Here is a 24,020-nt window from a genome sequence, read left to right as displayed (position 1 = left end):
CTAAATATTACCATAATATATGAATTTAAATTAATTTTCAGCTAATTTGTCCATCATCTGAATGATCAATTCCTAAGCACAGTCCAACTTCTTCCTAATGTATTTAAGTGCCAATGAGCTGGCTCAAGGGGACTCAGGTTTCACTTGTGAGAACTAACCCTTGGGGAAGAAACAGCTACTTTTCAGAGCTGGGCTGCCCTTATCCTCTATCGTAATCCAAGGAAGGGACAATCCAGTGTTCATTCAAAGAACTCTTAGAGCAGCTTTCTCACCTCCTTACAGCTGGGAAGGGATAACAGAACATTCTTATTTCAAAGCCTTAATCTGAACCATTGTAGACCAGGAATTCCTAAAGCATTAACCGTCTGGTTAAGTTTTAAGCTGGCTTCAAATAGTTTTCTCACTTCTAACTTTACGTCTCAAGCAAACCCGTTATGCATTCTTACACATTTCTGATCACTTAAACTCACTGGCCTCTTTGTGATATTCCTTCCCATGTCTGCACAGGACAGAAGTATCCCCCACTTGTCATCCCATGAGATGTATCCCTTAGCAAGTTAAAAAAAAAACAAACACATAAAGCTAGGGGCCAAAACATCATTGTTTAATGATGGAGCCTGCAGGTTATCTATAAAGTGATTTCACGTTAAAATTGTCAAGTTAATAACTATTTGATCTTTATATTAAAATACATAAAGTTTATATTCTTTGAAAAACATGTTTAGTGCCTAAATGTAACTATTCAATAATAAGCTATATATTCTTGGTCACCATATGTATGCACAAACCATCTGACAGACAAAAGTATAAGAATGGAATTTCTGGCACACCTACATAGAATAGTATCATTTTTATAAAAGACAAGAGGGAGGAGGCATGGAAGGAAATCAACATTCATTACGTGCTTACTAGGAAACAGGTACTGTGCTAAGTACTTTACATAAAACTGCAATCAATTTCATGTTTATTACATTCCCTCACCAAATCATTATAAACCAATATATTCAAACATCAAAGGAACTGAACACAAACTCTAGGAATCCTGAACTGATTCCATTTTTTCCTTGGGCTATGTGCTAAGGCCATCATATTCATCACCCCTATTTATATAGGCCAAGGGCTCAGAAGCACATTAATTTAAATTATTCCCAGAAAGCAACCCCAAAATGCCATTACCTCACTGAAATATTCTTTTCAAGAGGCTAGTTTTGATAATCCAAGAATTCAATTCTTATGAGCATACTTTGATAAGAATTTGTTACTAATTGCATTATACATCAAGAGACGAGCCACTAATATCAAAGACTAAAACCATGGATTACGATAATTTACAGATTTAAGCTTTTTCAGTGTCCAGAGGTTGTAAAGAAGATAGATAGGGTTGGAAATGGGATAGACTGGGTGTTTTTACTAGCCAAATGTTTTGATTCACTGATTTACAGTAAAATGTTAACTTCAGTGAAATAATACTTTTCAGGAAGTGAGGGAGAGTATTAAGGAAAAATGTCTAAACGTCCAATGTAAAATATCTTGATCATATACATTTGAAAAAAATTAGTAAACTGAAATTGTTTTTTAAGTGTTTGACAATACTGTAAGTGGAACAAAACAGCAATTGTATTCTTACACTTCTGACATTTCACTTAGTGACTTTAATAAAATATTAAAATTCTAATGACTCAGCAAAACGCAAAAAATGCTTAGGCAATGTTAAGTGAAAACAATAAAATTTTATGTATATCATAATTATATAAAAATTTGTGTGCATAAAAAAATTGGAACTTCGAAAGTTGATTTGACAGTATAATCAGCTTATAATTACTTCTTTATTTTTATTATAAAAATTATTTTTATATTTAAATTATTTTTTATATTTTTATATTTTTTATAATGTTGTTTCAATAAAAATGGCAACTTTAAAAAAGCATGTGATCACTACATGTATTAAATGGCAGTCTGTCTGCAATGGCTTAACTGTGTTAAGTGTATCTGTGTCTTAGTTTTCCAGCTATTCTGTCAGTTTCAGGAAAGCAAACACCAGGACTCCTTTGAACCCTCCAAAATACTTAACACAGCCTCTCAGACCCAGATAGACCCAACCAATCCCAGTGACAGCTAGTCACTGAGCCACTGATGAACACCAAGTGCAGACAACATAAAAATGAGAACTTACTATTATTTGTTGGTTCAGGAAACCCAGGCTTTGGACCACTCCATCCTTTGTTTTCCCCTGTCTGAAAGATTAAATCAATTGTTCAAATCCAGAGAAACAAGCTTATTCAAAAAGAAAAAAAAAAAAGGTGACCAATTAAGCAAAGGCAAAGTCCTCTCACATGGTTATTCTGCATATTATCTCTATCTCTGACCCTGGGATGATGGCTACAAAAGAAACTAACATGAAGGGTATCATTTATTCCTTTTCTGCACCTAAATCTACTTATGTCCTTCTACTTTTGTCTGATCATGTAAATTTATAATTCAAGGCATAAAGCCAATATTCAATATATGTATTATTAGAATGTAAGCTCTAGCTAGGTGGTGAAAAAAATAAATCTTTTTTTTTTTTTTTTTTTTTTTTTGAGACAGAGTCTCATTCTGTTGCCCAGGCTGGAATGTAATGGCTTAGTCTCGGCTCATTGCAACCTCCGCCTCCTAGATTCAAGGATTCTCCTGCCTCAGCCTCCCGAGTAGCTGGGATTAGAAGTACCTGCCACCACGCCCGGCTAATTTTTGTATTTTTAGTAGAGATGGGGTTTCGCCATGTTAGCCAGGGTGGTCTCAAACTACTGACCTCAAATGATCCACCCACTTTGGCCTCCCAAAGTGCCGGGATTATAAGCGTGAGCCACTAAGCCTGGCCAAAAAGTAAATCTTATTAAAATAGTATATAATAATCATCACCACAAATGCTTAAGTGACCAAAAGAGCTTTTGTATGATTCCCGAGGTCAAATTAACAACCTAACAATCAAACATTTCTGTAGACAAAAATGTTACTATGTCCATCTAGAAAAGTCCTATGGTAAGGGTCACCAAATACTGCTATAATGACATATACAAAAAATACAAATATAAAAAAAAAATTAAAAAAGACATATACAAAAAAATTGAAAACTAAGTCCTAACTTTAAGTCCTAACTTTAAGCAAACTAAGTCCTAACTTTAAGCAAAACATGTAATATTCTGACTTTTGCCAAATGATTAGTGTTTGGTATAAAATACATTCTGAAATGCAGATGCTTTGAAGTAGTAAGTATTCAAATCAAATTAATAAGTGACTTTAGTTATATTATCTTTCTGCACAGCTGGTAACTTATCTCTTACGATGATCAGCATTTTATATTTATATTAACGGGTCAAAGGTCAAATAGATAATTAAGCCTAGATATAAACACAAAATACAATTGCTGCAAATAGTTTACCCATGTTCATTTTTAAAAAAAAGTTGTTCTTATTGAATTCATTCCTTTTTAATCATACATCTTAGGGTGACAAGGAAAGATATAGTGGCAGACAGCAGAAGCAAAACCGAAAATAAAGAATCCTGAAGAGTAAGTTGACAGTATGTTAGAAACAACCAGCAGCTTCATATGAACTAGGGAGCATCTTTCTCTAATTAGCTCTTTTATCTCTTTAAAACACAAATTCCTGTCTTCATCAACATTTACCATCCTGAGAGATTGCTGCTATAACCTTTGACTGCAAAATGCTAACACAGGCATCCTTCACAAGAGAGAAATTACTATGTAATAAAATAGACTGATAGTAGTAATAGCTAATAGCTAACACTTAAGATTTAAAAGTGGGGTTGCTAATGTGCTAAGTGTTTTGCATAAATATGGATTATCTCATTTTCATCCTCACAAAAATTTGGTAAGATAAGTGATATTAACATTCAATTTTACAGACAAGCAAACAGGGTTAGAGTTCCTGTAATTACTCTAAGGTCACACAGATAATATGCACAGGTGCCAGGACATCAAACTACATCTTCTAACTAGAGGAGAGTAATCATGCTACCTTTGTACTGCCATTATCAGGAGAGAAAAAAGAAGCTAAAGAAAGGAATGAACAAAAAAGTTACAGATTAAGTAAAACTGTGCCATCTAAGAATGAAAAGAAAAACAGTGAGATGAAGAACAGAGTTTGGAACTATTAAGAAGAATGCTCTAAAGGTACGGCCAGGATGGAAAGGACTACTGCAAAAACAAATGAGAGAAAACAGAAGTAGACCAGTTCCAGGGATGAAAGAAATTTAAAAGATTTTGAAAAGCAGCTAAAATAATTATTCACATGAAAACCTGGTGAACAGAAAGAAACAAAGTATGTTCAATTTTTCTTTTACATTCCTACCATACTTTTAATTTTATTCATACCTCCAAAACATAGCCTGTACTTATCAAAGTGCTGACAACTGTTTAGGTTCTTAGAGAAATAATTATGTTTCCAGAATCCTGGAGCGGTTCTACAATTAGCCACAGGATTCTAGTCTTTCTAAACAAGTTTTTCATTTTTAATAAGTGGAATTAATAAAATCTGTTTTATTCAACTAAACTAATTTCTTCTATCCTTACCTTGCTTATGTTACCTTAATACTATACAATTGGCTGGATGTGGTGGCTCAAGCCTGTAATCCCAGCACTTTGGGAGGCCGAGGCGAGCGGCTCACCTGAGGTCGGGAGTTCAAGACCAGCCTGACCAACATGGAGAAACCCCGTCTCTACTAGAACTACAAAATTAGCCAGGCATGGTGGCCCATGCCGGTAATCCCAGCTACTCAGGAGGCTGAGGCAGGAGAATCGCTTGAACCCGGGAGGCGGAGGTTGCAGTGAGCCGAGATCGTGCCATTGCACACCAGCCTGGGCAACAAGAGTGAAACTCCGTCTCAAAACATGTATATATTATACAATTTATCCAGTAGGTAACATATGATTTTCATCTGAGAGCTATGCCTAACTTCAAAATTTCTTTCTTTTAAAGATCATTGTTTGAAGAGTAAGGGGAAGAGGTCAGGAGAGATGAGGTCAAAGTAATTACTATGAGAACTTCTCTCTTGAAAAGGAGAAACCCAGCAAGCACAAAGTACAGTTCATCTCCCAATCCTTACTTTCTGTATTTCTTCTACTGTACCCCTCAGACACAAACGAGAAATATAAAAGGAGATAATATGGTTTGGCTCTGTGTCCCCACCCAAATCTCACCTTTAATTGTAATAATCCCCACGTGTCAAGGGTGGAACCAGGTAGAGATAACTGAATCAAGTGGGTGGTTCCCTCATGTTGCTCTCTTGATGGTGAATGAGTCTGACAAGATCTGATGGCTTTATAAGGGGTTTCCCCTTTTACTCGGTATTCATTTCTCTTTCCTGCTGCCCTATAAAGAGGTGCCTTTTGGAACAATTTTAAGTTTCCTGAGGCCTCCCCAGCCAGCCCTGCAGAACTGTGAGTCAATTAAACCTCTTCCTTTATAAATTACCCAATCTCTAGCAGTTCTTTATAGCAAACAAATATAGGAGGCAACAGCAGGAGGTAAGTCAAAATCTGGAAAGTGGAAAGCAGATGAACAAGTTGTAGCTAGCTTAGCAGATGTGAGTAACTGAAACCTAACCTGCAGAGGAAGAAGCCAACAAAGAGCTCACAGTAAGGTGATGTGTCACCCAGAACCCTAGAAAGCCTCCAGAATTAGGAGTACACCTGGTACATTTAAAGATGAATCCTGGAAGGGGCTGAAACAGAAAGATTTGTCTGGAAGTCTTTTCAAGGTATTACGAAATCTCCCTATCACCTCTCTGACCCCATGCAGTCAGGTGCCTACCCCTTCCTAATAGGGGTTTCCTGTTGGGAGAGGCTAAAACAGAGAGGCTCTGGATACCAGGCATAGTTGAGGGTGAAATCCATGTGTCACCCTGCAAATAAGGAGATGGGAGTTCCAAGGTTTCATACTGAAAAATAAGATTCCAAGCCTCTTCTCTCATTTGCCCCTCAGAAGACACATCCAGAGTTCCAAACCACAAGGAACAGAAAGATAATGAGGAGAACAGAAGAAAAAAAATGCAAAAAAAAAAAAAAAAAAAAATCCTCAGGCACATAAGAGAAAGACTACATCCATTAAACAAGAATAGGAAGGCTTAAAAGGAATATTCTGAGAATGAGGAAGAACTCTGGGAAATCAAAAATAAAATAGCTGATGTGAAAATGTCAGAGAGGGACTAGAAAACAAACTTGAGGAAATCTTCCTAGAAAACAGAACAACAACAAAAACAGAAATAGGGGGAGAAAAGAAAAACCACAAGACCATCCATAAGATTGGCATCTCAGAAATAAATAACAGCAAAAATAAAAGTAAAGAAATTATTAAAGAAATAAGAAATTTCTCAGTTTAAAGTATATGAATTTCTAGATTAAAACTCAAATGTCCAACACAATTTATCAAATACACATATAAAATACACGTATCTCAGAACCCCTGAGAAAACAGAAAAGCATCGAGAGGGAGGAGAAGGTGGTAAAAGTTTCATATACAGGCTGAAGAATCAGGTGTTGAAATTTTAACAGCAATGCTGGGAGGTACAAGACAAGGGTGCGATGCCTTCCCAACTCTGTGAAAATTTACTTCCAATTTAGAATTATAGCTTAGAAAAAAACTATCAGGTGTGTGGCAAATATAAAAAAATTTCAGACCACAAGATCTCAAAAAAAAAGTTTACTTCCCATGTATCCTTCACAGGGAAGGCCCTAAAGTACATACTCCATCAAAACAAGAAAGTAAACCAAGAACAAGGGAAACTGTCCAGAAAATAATCAACTCAACAAAGGACAGAGGCCAGAGAAATTTTCAGGATAATGGTGAAGAGAAGAACCTTAACAGCAGCTCCGCAGCAGGCATATCGATCAATCTGCAATACAAGAGGAGGATAAAGAGCTCTAAGGGTTGGGTAGGGTGTAGGTTGGGAAAGGAACGAAAAAAACTGCATGATGTGCTTGACTGGTAAAGACTTTGGGGACAGAAAGATGTAGAAAAGTGTATGTGTGGAGTATGTAACAGAGTTAAACCCTCATTTTCCATAGCAGAAAGTACATTTAATTTTTTTACTTTCATATTACTTCTCATAATATTTAAACATGAGAAACCAAGAGATAGCACAAACTACCCATAGTGGTAAATAATAAAATAAATAGTTACAATAGGTGGTAAAGTGATTGCCTCTGGCAAAGGGGAAGCAGAAATGGCCAGTGGCAGGGAAGGAGAACAGGATATTTTGGTATTTTAAATTATAAACCTTGAGTTTTTATACTATTAATCTTGTATAAATTCTGCCTTTTTATATATGTATTACTTTGAGTATGAGTACTACTTTGATGAATATAATGATCAAATACAAAAAAGAGTAGTCATGTCTTGACTTCAACAAACTCCAAGATATTAAGAAAAACTCTAAGATATCTGAATGAAGAAAATCAAGATGCAAGAACGGCATATAAAAAAGAGGTGAAGAGAGTATTCCACTTTTCCTTAGAATCTGGAAACATAACAATGACAAACAGCCAATCTGAAAAAGACAATTGCAACTTTTCTTGAACCCTTTAGAGACCTGAGATTACAAGGTAAACAAGCAAAATGAATTCTAGTGAGTGATAAATCCTTCTGGGAGAGATAGGACTCACAAAAATGTTAACAGCTTTGGCAGGGCAGGGATAGCAGAGATGACTGCCATGAATGTAAGTAAGAAGAAAGTAGATGAAATGTTAAATTCTTAAAGCCTGAGTATGAGCTAGCATGATAGTTTAGAAAAACTGGGAGCTCCAGACAGCAGCTCTTTTCCATTGTCCTGCCCTGGATTCTCAGGAGGACAACTGAGGCTACAGCTGCAGACCAGAGAGAGCCCAACTTGGTGCAGGAATGCAGCTGGTTAATGGCTGCACTGAGGGATAAGCACAGAACCTTGCCACTTCTCTAGGCCATTCTCCAATACAAAACAAAAAATTTAAGCCACTGGGGGAAGGGTAGAAACAAATCCTATATGCCGTTGGGGCAAAGGCAGGAAATTCTGTGGTCCTAAGAGCTCAGTAAAGCTTCACTGCTTCTGAAGAAGAATTAAAAGCAAAAGCTATATGCTCCTGGGGAAAAAAAAAGATAGAAAACCTACTTGAGAGTAAGACACTACACCAGTATAAAGCAGAGGTCTGCAAATGCTGGGAAATGTACAGGAAACTCTCTCATGCCCAAACTGCCCAAAAATCCAAGATAAAATTTGGTTACCACAGAGAAGACAGCAAAAACAGAAAGATCCACCTCTGACACCCAGGCTCACAGAATCTGCCAGAAAATGAAGCTGGACAAAAAAATCAAGAACTATGACACCCACCACAATCCCAGGATTACATAATAAATAGCAGCAGTCTACTACAGAGCCTGAAGAGAGATAACCCCATGCCATGACACAGCAAAGAAGAGACCTCTAAACTTGAGGGCTGAGCAGAGAAACTGAAAAAATCCTCTCAAAACCTCACATTACACAAAGCACGGGTAACAGCATATCACTATTGAAGAAATTTGTAGTTAACAGTGACTATGGCAATAACAAAACCCAAAATGAATTCAGTTAATAACTAGACTGATGCAACCCTTGATCCAAAAAGTCTGAGAGAGAGACATATGCTGATTTCTCAACAAATACTATTTGACTTAGCTTCTACTATTTTTCTGTTGCAAGGTCCAACACTCATTCAAAAATTATGAGATACCCAAAACTGCAAGAAGAAATAAACCACTGCCAAAACATAGGGAAGTCAACAAAACAGGGCCCAGGGATGACCCTGATGCTAGACCTTTCAGAAAGGTATTTTACAACACCTATGAGTCATAGGTTGAAAGACCAACTGGAAAAAGCAGATAACATACATGAGCATATGGGGAATTTCAGCACAAAAATAGAAACCACAGAACAAAAACATAACGAAATCCTAAACGAAAAATATTAGCGATCAAAACATTGATGTCATTATTAATAATGCATTAATTCAGACTGCACACAGCTGAAGAAATATTGTTGAACTTGTAGACAAATCAACAGAAATTACTCAAACTGTTTAATAAAGAAAATCCTATAAGACAATACCAATGGCCTAATGAATGTATAAATGGAAACTCCAAGGAAAAGAGGGAGAAAACAAGGAATTATATTTTAAAAGATAATAGCTAAGAACTTGTCAAAATAACTGATTCCATGACATCAAATCACAGATCCAAAATGCTCAGAGAACCCTATAAGGACAAGGAGGATGACAAAGATGAGGATGAGGATGAGGAAGGAAGAGAAGCAGGAGGAGGAAGAGGAAGAGGAGGAGGATAAAGAAGACAAGGAAAAGGAGAAGGGAAGAAGAAAGAGGAGGGAGGAGGAGAAGGAAGAGGGAAGAAGAGAGAAGAAGAACAATAGGGAAGGAGGAAGAGAAGAAAGAATAAAGAGGAGATAGAAGAAAGAGGAGAAGGAAGTAGGGGGAGAAGGAAGTAGGAGGAGAAGGAAGTAGGAGGAGAAGAAAAAACGAGAGAAGAAACGAGAAGGAAGGAAGGAAGAGGATAAGAAGGAGAAGAAAAGGTGGAGGAAAAGGAGAAGGAAGAAAAATAGAAAGAAGGGAGGAAGAAGGGTGGGAAAAGAGTACAGGGGCAGAGGAGAAAGAAAGGAAGAAACAAAAAAAATCAATTAGATACATCACAACCAAATTGTTGGAAAATAAAGGAAAGAAATATATTAAAGGCTGAGAGAGGAAAAAAAATACATCAAAAAGAACAAGTAAGAATTACAACAGGCTTTACATTGAAAATTATGCCTATCAGGAGACAAGGGAGCAAGATCTTTAAAGTACTAAAAGAAACAGGAAACCCAGAATCCTATATCCAGTAAAAAAATAACTTTCAAAAATGAAGGTGATTCATTGGAGGCTTAAAAAAGAAAAAATAACGTGAAATTTTCTGCTAGAGCAGTCACTGAAGAGCAGCAGCCATAGTTCTGCATTACCCCATGCCCATGGGCCTCAACCAGGGCCCAAGGTGAACAAGAATATGAGCAAGCTGAGGCAGGGCTGCCACCCTGGACACCTCACCAAGCACACAAAGCTTGTGTAAGACATCATCTGGGAGGTGTGTAGCTTCCCCCTGAAAGTGGCATGCCATGAAGCTGCTCAAAGTCTCCAAGGACAAGTGGGCCCTCAAGTTCATTAAGAAAAGGATGAAAACACACATATGCACCAACAGGAAGCAAGAGGAGCTGAGGCAATATCCTGACTGCCATGAGGAAAGCAGCTGCCAAGAAGGTCTGAGCCCCCAACCCCACTTTGTGTATAATAAAACCTATAAAGAAAAAAAATGAAAGTGAAATAAAGACTTTTTTGGCAAACAAAAGCTGAGAGAATGCACTGCCTACAGATCTGCTAAAATAAGTAATATTAAAGGAAGTCCTTCAAGCAAGGAAGGGGTATAATACCAGAAATAAATTTGAATTTACACAAATAAATGAAGGATATTGAAAATAATCAAAATGAGAGTAAATATAAAAGGCATTTTCTGCTGATTTTAATCACTTAAAAAGATAACTGACTATATAAAGCAAAATTAGTAACAATGAATTGTACGGTTTGAAAAATATAGAAAACTAAAATGTATAGCCACAATAGGAGGTCAGAGAAACTTAGAGAAGTAACATATGTGACCACAATAGAGGTCAAAAAAGAAAAAAAGTAAACAGAGTAAGTGCGGGAAAAAAAAAGGCAACTAATAAAATGGTGTGTTTAAATACAACAATCTCAATAACTTCAGTAATTGCAAATGGTCTAATCACCCTAACTAAAGGGCAAAGTTTGTCAAATTAAATTTTAAAGAACAAGACCCAATTATATGCTTTCTAAAAGAAACCAATTTAAAGATAGGTTAAAAGTAAGCACAGGAAAAAAAATATCCCATGCAAACACCAGTCAAAATAAAACTGGAGTAGCTATATTAATATCAAACAAAACAGATTTCAGAACAAGGAATAAAGGGAAATATCCAATAAAAGTGGTCAAGTCAACAAAGACACAAAACTAACTGTATACGTATATAACAACAAAGTTTCAAAATGCATAAAACAAAAACTAATAAAACTGTAAGAAGTAGAAGTAGGAAAATCCAAACTTATAGTTGGAAACTTTAACACTGGACAAAACAAGTAATCATAACAGATACAGGGCCTGAAAGAAGAAATCAAGAGGGAAATCAGAACATATTTTGAGTTGAATGAAAGTAAAAACCCATACAGCGTGTATCCCAGAGGTAAAAAAAAAACAAGAGAGAGAGAAGAAAAACCCAACTTGTCAAAATGTGTAGGGCAGAGCTAAATCAGTACTTAAAGAAAAATTCACAGCATTAAATGCTTATATTAGAAAAAAGAAAGTTCTCAGATGTATAGCCTAAGCTCCTACCTCACAAAATTAGAAAAGAACAAAAAATTAAAAACAAAAACAAGTGAAGGATAAAATGAAGAGCAGAAATCAAAAAAACTGAAAATAGAAAAACAGAGAAAAATCAATGCAACTAAAACCTAATTGTTTGAAAAGACTTAAAATTTTATAAAACCCCTAGCTAAACTGAACAGAAGAAAAAGAGAAAAGAAATAAATGATCAATATCAGAAATGAAAGTGAGTATCATTACAGATTCTGCTACTACTAAAAGAGTAAAGAAATGTTATTTAGATTCTACCACTATTAAAAGAAAAAGGGAATGTTATAAACAATTTTATACTAGTAAATTCAACAACTTAGATGAAATAAACTAATTCTTTGAAAGACTAAAACTACCAAAGTTCATTCAAACAGAAGTAGGTAACCTAAGTAACCCTATCTATTTTTAAAATCTGAGTTTGTAGTTAAAAAACCCTTTCCACAGAGAAAATTCTAAGCCCAAAAGCCTTCACTGGTAACTTCTACCAAATAATTAAGAAATACCAACCAGGTGAGGTGCCTCACGCCTGTAATCCCAGCACCTTGGGAAGCCAAGGCAGGCGGATCATTTGAGGTCAGGAGAGCAAGACCAGCCCAGCCAACAAGGTGAAACCGCTTCTTTACTAAAAATACAAAAAATCAGCCAGGCATGGTGGTGCACGCTGTAATACCAGCTACTCGGGAGGCTGACGAGGGAGAATCGCTTGAACCTGGGAGGCGGAGGTTGCAGTAAGCCAAGATCGCACCACTGCACTCCAGCCTGGGTGACAGAGCTAGACTCTGTCTCAAAAAAACAAACAAAAAAATCCTGTTTTTGCTGGTTTTAAATACTGCTTTTGCCACACTCATCAAAAGTCTTATTGATAAATCAATATATTCAGTCCTCTTATTTGATCTCTCTGCAGCATCTGACTACCACCTAGCAGTCATTCTCTATTCCTTTTTGCAGGTAGTCTTTCCTCCTCTTTTTTCCTGTACCTTGCATGCATCTTATCTACTATTCAAATCTAACCCATTACATTTCTGAAATATCTCTGGAGTCTTTCCCTTCCTCCTCTCTACCTTCACTGTCTCAGTTCAGACCCTCAATATCTCTCACCTAAACAACTCTGGTTGCCTCCTGACTGGCCTTTCTGCCTTTGGTTTCGCTCTGCTCAAATCCATGCTCCCCATTACTTAGAGTTATCTTTTGAAGAATGCAAACCAGATCAATTCACATTCATGTTCAAATCTTAAATAAGCGTTTCTTCAACCTTCTACTTCGCATAATAACAGTGACCTCAGCTTTTTCTGACTTTCCAGGTTCATCCTCATGCTCTCTAGGTTCTGGGATACTATAGTTTTGTTATATGGTTAAAATTCCTCACTCCCTGCACTTAAAGAACGATCAGCTCCTTGAGTGCAGAGACCAAGTCTCAGTCATCTTATTAAAATCAGTCATTTTAAGTGTCTGGCATTTAGTGAATGTGATGATTAACTTTACACGTCAGCTTGTCTGGGCCACAGTGCCAAATGGTCAAACATTATTCTGAGTGTTTCTGCAAGAGTGTTTTTGGGTGAGATTTACATTTAAAGTGGTGAACTCTGAGTAAAGCAGATCACCCTCCACAATGTGGGTAGTCCTCATCTAATCAGCTGAAGGGCCTGAACAGAACAAAACGCTGACCTCCCTGGGCAAGTGGGAATTTTCCAGTAGACTGTTTTTGGACTGAAATTTCAACTCTTTCCTGAGTCTCCATCCTGTCAGCCTGTCCCATCAGATTTTACACTAGCCAAGCCTCCACAATCACATGGGCCAATTCCTTAATATATATACACAGACAGACACACACATACACACACACACACACACACGTTGATGGTTCTTTTTCTTTGGAGAACCCTGACTTATACAGTGGTTATGCAAAAAATGTTTTTCAAATTAATGAAATTAATTAATGCTGGTTTTTTGTTGTGTTTGCTTTCACTTAATTTACAAATACATGTCTGTGAGGAGATTTATTCTGACATATTTTTATAGATCACTCACCAGTTTTAAGTCAATATAAATGTGTTAAGTTAAAACAACATATATACAATATAAGGACTATAGAAAGTGGAACACATGTTAGGTTTCATGTTACAAATACTTTTAAAAGAAGAAAAAGTGTTGACTAGCCAGGTTATAAAAACAGAATTGAAATCTCTAGCAATAATACACAGGCAAAGATTTTTTAAAATCATTCAAAATAATTGCCTAGAAAACAAAAAAGTACATCTAAGTGTCTTTATATATTTTTGTTCCTAATTCTAAACTTTTAAAATGTGTTCCTGTAGAAACTAAAAATCTCTCTGAAACAGAATTCTTGTGTGAGAAGATGGCCTGGTCTAAAGCATATTACTTTTGATAAAAGTAATTAGTAAGCCTGTTTTGTGAATGTTCACATAAATAAAATGTTTGGTAGAAATAATGTCTACATATCCACAGATAACAAAATGATACTTAATACAAAATGGAAATAAGCCAATTTCTGCCAAGTTATCTGCCAAGTTCTGAATTCAGGGTTCTCTGCTTCCCTTGTAACAGATGTAGGTGTTAATGATGTCATTAACTGCTGCAGAAAAAATAGGGGACCATGAACACAGGTCTTGGCAGAAAATAAACACCCTATGAGTTCACCTTTAAATTTAAAGTAAATAGAAAAATTAGTTTATAGAGTGTCTGTCCAATATAGTTCCTGCCCTAAAGGGATAAGTCAGAATTTTTATTTCCAGTGTTTTCAGCTGTATTCCAAAAATAAAGGCTAACAACCTGTGTTCTTAAAAGGCACAAATTAAGACTGTGTCTATATGGCAAAAACAACCAGTCAACAAGTTAAAAATGTTAAATTGGTATTACATAAAATATGTACAACCATACAACAAACTTTTTGTATTTTCTAATCATAAGATTATAAATACTCATTAATATCTCATCTTACTCCATAAGTATATGTTATTTTGTGCTTGGATCATCTATCTTTGTATTGCCTCAGAAAAGTTAAAATTGACATTTACTTTAATACCAGTTAAGACCAAAATTTATTAATCACTTTGATATTATGACAGATAGGATACATACATGTAAACTTAACTCTTACCTTCTCAAGTTGATCCTGAAGATTAGTGGATGCTTTATAACCAAGTTGTAACAGCATTGCTTCTGCAGCATTTTTTTTGGCTATCTTTTTATTAGGTCCTGTTCCTGTAGCAACTTCATTGCCTACCTTCACCTGATAAGATTAAAGAAATAAATTAAAGAAATAAATTTATGATAAATTTAAACAGGAAGTCCTCACATCATAAAGCAATTCTACTCTCTAGCATTTGAAAACATAAAGTTCAGTCCAATATAAAAATAGCAACTAAGATAACATTTATGTAATGTTGTATATGTACATGAAAAAAATATGAAGAAATGGTCCTTAAAGTATCAATGGAGGATTATCTCAGGATGGTAGAATTTTATAGAATTTTTACTTCCATATACATTTATATGCTATTTGATTTTTTAAACACTAAATTTATATTATTTATATAAGCAGAAAAATAAAATTTACATTTTAACAGTGTTCATGTTGGTTATGACTACATTTTAGCATTCTTATATTTCAATTAATAAACTGAAAAGGCTAAAATTCATATTGGTGCCATTTAAAATAATGTTCAAATTGCAACATTATGTAAACATTCAAGTTTACAAAGATTTATATTAAATAGTTCCTGAAGAGAATTAATATACAAGTGTTGCTACAACATTATGATTAAAAACAAAGGCTTCTGGCCAGGCGCAGTGGCTCACAGCTGTAATCCCACTTTGGGAGGCCAAGGCAGGAGGATCACAAGGTCAGGAGTTTGAGACCAGCCTGGCCAATATGGTGAAACCCCGTCTCTACTAAAAATACAAAAATTAGCCAGGTGTGATGGAACACACCTGTAGTCCTAGCTACTCAGGAGGCTGAGGCAAGAGAATCGCTTGAACCCAGTAAGTGGAGGTTGCAGTGAGCCACGATTGCGCCACTGCACGCCAGCCTGGGGCCACAGAGCGATACTCCGTCTTTAAAAAAAAAAAAAAAAAAAAAAAAAAAAGGCTTCCAAGTCAGACTGGGATATGAAACTCAACTCTATTATTTCCTAGCTGTATGAACTGGTACAAATTATTTAATATCTCTAAGCCTCAGGTTTTTCATCAGTAAAGCCGGGGAAATACCAACTACTGCACAATGTTGCTTTGAAAATTAAACAAGATAATATATGTAAACCACAGCATTTAATCCATCACAATTGCTCCAAAAAAAAAGATTTTTATCATTAGAACTATTCTACAGTTATCTTCTGTGAGCAATTTATACATGTACTTAAATACACATCAACCATACAACTATAAAAAGTAAAGTAGATAGCAAAAAAGGATAGAATTACAAGGAGAAATAGAAAATACACAACTACAGTTGAATTTCTTTTTACACAGTGGTCTCAGTAAGTGATTGAAGAAGTAGTTAAATAGTTAATCACAACTTTGGAAATTAAACAGTGTAATTCTGGTCAGGTGTGGTGGCTTATACCTGTAATTCCAACACTAGGAGGATTGTTTGAGGCCAGGAGTTTGAGACCCGCCTGGGCAATATAGCGAGACCCCATTTTTACAAAAAAAAATTTTAATTAGCTAGGCATGATGGTGCATGGCTGTAGTCCCAGCTACTTGGGAGGCCGAGGTGGGAAGATTGCTTGAGCCCAGGAGTTCAGGGCTGCAGTGAACTGTGATCACATCACCACACTGCACCCTGGGCAACAGAGTAAGACCACGTCTCTAAAAAAATTAAAATTAAAAATTAAAAATTTTATAAACAATGTAATTCCAAATTACCTAAGGGCAAAAGAAGAAATTCCAGTGAAAACTAGAAAATATTTTAAATAATCCATGGAAATATATCAAAACTTGAAGGACACAGCAAAAGGAGGGTCTAGAAGAAAATGCATAGCCGTTAACAGCTTACAGGAGGGCAAAAAAGTAATGAGCTAAACATCCACCTCAAGAAGTCCCAAACATATCAGCAAAACAAACCCAGAGAAAACAGAAGAATAAAAAGCAAAAAGGAAATACAAAACAAAAGTACAATAAAGTTAGAAAAGCCAAAAGTTGGTTCTCTAATAAGACTAATAAAACAATAAACCAAAAGTAAGACTGATCAAGAAAAAAAATACGAGTTCTTCTCTGAGATGGGTATTTTTAAAAAAGAAAAGAAGAAGAGAAGACACAAATAAGAAATGAAATAATTAAAAAGGGAGATTACCATCACTTCTGTAGCATTACAAAATAATAAGGATTACTGAGGCCGGGTGGAGTAGCTCACTACCTGTAATCTCAGCACTTTGGGAGGCCAAGGCAGGTGGATCACTTGAGGTCAGGAGTTGGAGGCCAGGTTGGCCAACATGGTGAAACCCTGTCTTACTAAAAATACAAAAATTAAAAAAAAAAAAAAAATTAGCCAGGCATGATGGCAAGTGCCTGTAATCCCAGCTACTTGAAATGCTGATGCAGGAGAATTGCCCGGACCCAGGAGAAAGAGGCTGCAGTGAGCCGAGATCATGCTACTGCACTCCAGCCTGGGCGACAGAGTGAGTCTCTGTCTCAAAAAAAAAAAAAGAAAAAAAAAGGAATACTGAGAGCAATTTCATGCTAAAATTTAAAAACATATTTAGATACAATGGAAAAATTCCTAGACAATACAGATTACCAAATCGCCACAGAATAAGCCTAAAGAATATGACTAAAACTACTAATGAAATTAAACCATAATTAAAAACTTCGCAAAAAGGACTCTTCAGATCTTCTCCATAAAGTTCTACTCAATATTTAAGGAAGAATTATGCTATTCTTTTCATCCAGATTCATCCATAAAACACGAAATGAGAAATCAGTCCCCAATTATTTTATGAGCTCTCATTTTGATTCCAAATCCCAACAAGAACAGTATAAGAAAGAAAATTTACAGAACAGTTTCACTCATGAACATAGACGCAAAAGTTTTAAACAGTATAATGAATAAAGCAATATAGAAAAAGAAAAAGATTCATGACAAAGTTAGGTTTATTGCAGGAATGCAAGTTTGGTTTAACATTTGAAATTCAAACTAGAAATCGACATTTATTCATAATGAAAATTATTAGCAAACTAGGAAAAGAAGAAAACTTTTTTTTTTGGGGGGGGGATGGAGTCTCTCTCTGTCACCCAGGCTGGAGTGCAGTGGTGCGATCTCGGCTCACTGCAAGCTCCACCTTCCGGGTTCACGCCATTCTCCTGCCTCAGCCTCCTGAGTAGCTGGAACTATAGGTGCCCGCCACCACGCCCGGCTAATTTTTTGTATTTACAGTACAGATGGGGTTTCACCATGTTAGCCAGGATGGTTTCAATCTCCTGACCTCGTGTTCCACCCACCTCGGCCTCCCAAAGTGCTGGGATCACAGGTGTGAGCCACCACGCCCAGTAGAAGAAAACTTTTTAAATATGATAAAGGGCATTTTACAAAACACCTACAGCAAACCTCAGGAAACACTGTACTTAATGTTGAATGAAACTAATTAGAAACAAGACAAGGATGTTCCCTGTTATTACTACTGTTTAACAGTTTACACAAATCCTAGACAGAGAAATAAGGCAAGGAAAAGTAAAAAAAGAAGCAGAAGGGAAAAGAACTCATTATTTATAGATGTGATTTCATATATAAGGAATCTAAGAAACTCCACAGATGAATTATAAGAATTGATTAGATTGTAATAAGCTCAGTATGAAAAAGAGGACTGCATTTCTACATTCCATCCACATTCAAGTAGAAGATGAAAAATATTAAAAAGATAACATTTACATTAAATGAAAATCAAATACCTACGATGTGCAAATCTTCTACATAGAAAACAAAGTCTTATTGAGAAACTTTAAGAAAAACCTAATAAACAGAGCAAAATGCCATGTTCATGGACTGAAGACAATACTAATGTAATAGTATCAGTTCTCTTCAAATTGACCTAAACTCAATTAATTAAACTCAATGAAAACTCAATCAAAATTCCATATATCTTTTTACAATACTTGAACAAGATGATTCCAAAATTTACATGGAAATGTGAAGTGCTAAGAACAGCCAAAATCCTTTTGAGGAAGAGCAAGGTGGGGGACACTTATTTGTCTGGATATCTAGACCTATTATGAAGTTAATATAAAGAAAAAATTTAAATTTGACTACACTAAAAATTACTCTTGTTCTTCTAAACGCACTATTTAGAAAGGAAAGTCACAACACAAGAGGAGGTATTTAAAATGCCATATAACTGCAAAGGGCTTGCATCCAGAATATATAGGAGGTTCCCATATATCAGTTTTTTTAAAAAACGAGCAGAAAAATGAGCAAGAAAAGTGAATGGGCAATCCATATCTGAAAAGTTGAATTGTTTTACCAGTTATCATTTTACTTAAAAAAAAGTTAGAAAGTTTCAATAATAGTTTCATGCCACTTTAATACATTTCACAATGACAACAAAATTCAGTTTTCAGCTATACAGCATGATACTCTAACCATACTTTTCTTTTTTGTCTATTGTGTAAAATCATAATATTGGCTGTTTCATCTGTCCCAGAACATACAGATTCCCATTTGGTATCCACACTTGAGTACTGCTCATCATTTATTCTTACATCCTTATTTACAGTTTTTATTTGTGTTATTATTTCCAACAGTACTTTTTTTTTTTTTTGAGACGGAGTCTCGCTCTGTCGCCCAGGTTCTGGAGTGCAGTGGCGCAAACTCGGCTCACTGCAAGCTCCGCCTCCCGGGTTCATGCCATTCTCCTGCCTCAGCCTCCCGAGTAGCTAGGACTACAGGTGCCCGCCACCACGTCCGGCTAATTTTTTTGTATTTTTAGTAGAGATGGGGTTTCACTGTGTTAGCCAGGATAGTCTCGATCTCCTGACCTCGTGATCCACCTGCCTCGGCCTCCCAAAGTGCTGGGATTACAGGCGTGAGCCACCGCGCCCAGCCTCCAACAGTACTTTTAAGCTTCAGTGAACCACCCAATTTTAAGGAACTGGGAGAATATACAACAAAATGGTAAGAAAATAAAACTTAAACATAAACAATGTACAAACGATATAAAAAAGGTGCTGTACTCTCTTTTAACAGAGTTTCAGTAAAGACAAACTAAATGACAGTTCATACAGCACATGAAACACTGAAAACATATTCATTACAGAATTTCTGTAACAACTATCACAAATTGTATAGTTTAAACCTGTGAAATATTTTTTAAATATTTCATTGCCTTTTTTTCTGAAACTGGAAACCACTATGTCGTGACAAATCAGAAGTAGTCTTTGGACCTCACTCTGAGAAGGACAAATCTAGTACAGTCAGACCAGGTACTCAGAGCCAGATGAATACACACCACCTGCCGTAACAGTGTCTGCCTCAACATGGCAGGCCCTATGGATAATCTACTCAAATCCCTGGCTAGAGTTACCTCTGCTCCCTGTTATTTTTTCCAATGCTTGGTTTGTTCCCCCAGCTTCACCAGTCCCTATGTTGCTGCTGGAATCCTTGCTGGTGAAAAGATTAGGCCAGTTATGTCAGAAGCTTCCTCTACTGCTCTGAGGCCTGGTCTTGGACTTGTCAGCTGTAATGCTGTTCCCATTCCTGTATTCACCTTGTCTCTCCGTCTGCTAGATTTCCATCTGGCCTATTCTGATACCTTCAAGACTTACTTCATCTAAAACAAGTGCTTCCCAGATTCATTTACCCATTCACCCAGCCCTTGCCTCATGCAAATTTTAATAATCGCATGGTTGAATAGTTTGTAAGCAGTTATCCTAATTTGTTAATATAAAAAGACCACATTGCCAAAGGACTTTCATTCCTTGCTAATAAACACAATGGTCACTCAAAACATCACTTTATTATAAAAGTTAAGTAAGTTTATAAATTTCACAAGTCATCTTCCTTGAGAAGTCACAAATTTTATAACTATTGTAAATATGGTCTCTACATTTAAATGTTAATTTCTATCTGTAAAGAAGCTCAATTATTTTACCATGCAGTAAATTTAAGACTGCCAAATGTTTGTCTTTAAATTTAACAGCTCATTCACATGAATCAAATCCTCAAAAACCTAAGAAACTAAAAAGTTCTGAAATAGGATTTACCAAAAACTTAATTTTTATTTATTTTTTAACAATCTGGTGATCTCAATCACAGGCTGAAAAGTTAGTAATACAGTGTGCTGATATGCAATTTGGTTTAGTTATCATTATTTTCTGTTTGAAAGATTAAAATACTCCTCACCAAAAAAATGAAAAGCTTTAAGAAATCTGCTCTGGAATAAAATACCCAAATAATGTCATCGGAGATTTTCTTTTGTTTATCTAGTAATCAACATAAGTAACTGCATCCATTTTTTAATATATAGACTTTTTCTTTGGTAATAGATAAAAATGAGCATCTCATCTCTAGATATTTTGCTGCCACATTCAATTATAACAAATGATAACATTGCCTAAGTAGTTTATACAAAGGCCGTTACTTTGATAAAATTGCTGCAATACTGTAATGAATCCACTGGGGCTTCCAGAAGGGGAAAAAACAATATGAATTCAGTGCGAAAACATTTAAAAGCACAGCCAAATGTCCCCATTTGACTAGAATGTTTATGAATACCCATAAAATGGAAGCTGGCCTAAGATATGCTAAATTCCTCTTTCAAAAGGGGTACTCAATATACTCTGTAGAAAAGGATTTGTTTAATAAAGCCAAAGCCAGTTTATATTCCCAATACATGTCTAAAATTCAGGCGATTTTTTTCTTCAAGCTTTGGCATTCAAAGTATATGTTCCAGAATTCTTCAAAGTTAAGAATGTTAAGGAAAAAAATAGTGAACATATTTTACCAGTGAAAATAATAAAACAATCATGTGCTGGATCCTAATAACATCTTGACAATAATGTGATTACTAACCAGAGAATTCCCCTCTTTTTGGATATCTGGGTTCCCAGGAGTGACTTATCTATGACTACATTATAAGTTAACATCTCCAAAAAAAAACCATGCAGGCAGAAAGGCAGGCAGCAAATATCTATCAAATGTTTATTAAGGTCCTACTATTTACAAACCACTCTATTGGGTACTGAAAAATAAAGAAACATGGAGATTATAAATTGGGAGGGAAGGCACAACTTAGCTATACACTTAAAGTTAATCAATATGAGACACTGTATTTGAGTGCCAAAATGTCTACCACATGGTCAGCACTTAATATTTGTTGATTTTATCTAAGTTACATAAAATGTGAGATCCTTGGATTTGACTAAAAAGTTTCTGTGACTGACCAATTATTTAAAAAACAGTTTGAGACTAAGCACAGTGGCTCACGCCTGTAATCCTAACACTTTGAGAGTCTGAAGCAGGAGGATCACTTGAAGCCAGGAGTTTAAGACTAGCCTGGGCTACATAGTAAGATCCTGTCTCTATAAACAACAACAATAAAACAACATTTAATTAGCTGGCCATGGTAGTGTATGCCTGTAATCCTAGGCTACTCAGGAGGCTGAAAAGGGAGGATCTCTTGAGCCCAGGAAATCAAGGCTGCAGTGAGCCATGATCATGCCACCGTACTCCAGCCTGGCTGACAGAACAAGACCCTGTTGCCCCACCAAAAAAAAAAAAAAAAAACAAAAAATTAAAAAACAGCTTGGGGAAAATAATAATTTAAATATAGACTGGGTATTAGATGATTCTAATGAATCATGTCTAATGTAAGAAAAGCTTTCATATTTCTTAGAAACATACACTGAATATGTAAGGCTGAAATGACATGTAGTTAGAAATTATCTTTGAAATACTTCAGTAAAAGAAGAGAGAAAGGAAGAAAGAGAGGGAGAAGAGAAAAATTAATAGCTGAATCAAGTGAGGCAAAAATCTTAATAACTGTTGTGTTTGAGTGATGGGCATATTAATGGTCCATTATTATTCTCTCCCCACCTTTGGATATGTTTGAAATTGTAATAAAAAAGTAAAAGAAAAATTTCTTAAGACTGGAGTTTGAGCTGGCAAATGAAGATGAATAGGTAGGGGTTGAAAAGGAGAGCATTTTAGGCATTCTACTTCATTCCTAGCCCATCCGCCAATACACTAGCAGCCATTCCTTGATTTTCTTGGCTCCACAATGCAGCGGTCAGATCTCAGCAATCCTGAGTGCCTCAGCCCCCACCATGGTTAGCTAGCCTGCTTACTCTCTTTTTCTAACTTTCCTGACAGCCCACAAGCTCAGGATTTTGGCCCTGATCCATCTACTACATCCATCCTTCTAAATTTTGTTTCTAATTCCATGTGTCTCCAATTCCCAGTAGTTAATAGACTCCGGCTACAAAATGTAACACAAAAAGTTAAAAGATAGGCATTAAATGATAAACTCCATGGTAAATAACCTGTGTGAACTCAGAGTCCCTTGGAAAACTCATGTTGTCTATTGTAACATGTCCTTGACACTTGAATGTTTCCACCAAGTTGGTAGGTGAGCCTGGACAGAATGAATGCTTTAACTGGAAACAGTTTTACTTTCTGCTCTTAAGTCCTAGTTTGCCTTTCACCCAAATGCCTATTCCATCCTGGGGATTTCTAAATCTTTTCAATAGTTTTAAAAGGTTAGAAATACCTGCATCACAAATTCTCGACGTCGAGGCATTCCTCTTTCTGAAAGCAAAACATAATCCGGCTCCTTTTCCTTTTTGGCCTGTTGAATTTGCGCCAGGCGGCTGATAGGGTTCATCCCTTGGCCATATTCTGGTCCGGCCTAAAAATTAATTTAAGAAAAAGTTTTAAAATATGCTTGTGAAACCTGTTATTGAATCCTTAAAGAAACAGTGCTTCTTCCCTCCACCCCCACACCCCAAAACTGTGACTAGAAAAGATAAATGAGTCATTTATGAATATTTATAAAGGAAAATCATAAAATAGACCTGTAACCAAGGCTTCTATGGGACTTGGGGCTTAGATGTATTAATGGCAAGGTGTCAACTATGCTTTTTAAATTGGGCAAACTCTTCAGTATACCAGAGGTGCTTCACAACTTCTGTTCATCAAGAAACATCAAAAAGAACATAAGAAGACCAACCATGAACTGGGAGGAGATCTCTGCAATACATATCATTTTATTTGATTTTATTTATTTTTTTGAGACAGAGTTTCACTCTGTCGCCCAGGCTGGAGTGCGGTAGTGCAATTTCAGCTCACCACAAACTCCACCTGCCAGGTTCAAGCGATTCTCGTGCCTCAGCCTCCCAAATAGCTGGAACTACAGGCGCGCCCACACCATGCCCAGCTAATTTTTATATTTTTAGTAGAGATGGGGTTTCATCATGTTGGCCAAGCTGATCTTGAACTCCTGACCTCAGGTGATCCCACTGGCCTTGGCCTCCCTAAGTGCTGGGATTACAGGTGTGAGCCGCAGCACCCGGCCACAACACACATAATTTTAAAAAGACATAT

At 36.1% G+C, this 24,020-nt stretch overlaps 1 protein-coding gene across 20 annotated transcripts in view; it reads right to left on the bottom strand.

The window, feature by feature from the left end:
• The window catches only part of STAU2 (staufen double-stranded RNA binding protein 2), a 330,469-nt gene that overhangs the window by 161,076 nt on the left and 145,373 nt on the right, over nucleotides 1-24,020 (bottom strand). For all 20 annotated transcript variants that reach the window (XM_055349014.2, XM_055349018.2, XM_055349013.2 and 17 more), the window contains 3 exons: nucleotides 23,188-23,325; nucleotides 14,592-14,723; nucleotides 2,174-2,234 (listed from right to left, as the gene is read on the bottom strand). In XM_055349014.2, the coding sequence (XP_055204989.2) occupies nucleotides 2,174-2,234; nucleotides 14,592-14,723; nucleotides 23,188-23,325 (331 nt within the window). The remainder of the gene's footprint in view (nucleotides 1-2,173; nucleotides 2,235-14,591; nucleotides 14,724-23,187; nucleotides 23,326-24,020) is intronic.

The sequence above is a fragment of the Gorilla gorilla genome, chromosome 7 (assembly GCF_029281585.2).
Source record: "Gorilla gorilla gorilla isolate KB3781 chromosome 7, NHGRI_mGorGor1-v2.1_pri, whole genome shotgun sequence".
NCBI classification, from domain to species: domain Eukaryota; kingdom Metazoa; phylum Chordata; class Mammalia; order Primates; family Hominidae; genus Gorilla; species Gorilla gorilla.
This window is presented reverse-complemented; position numbering and strand designations above follow the sequence as displayed.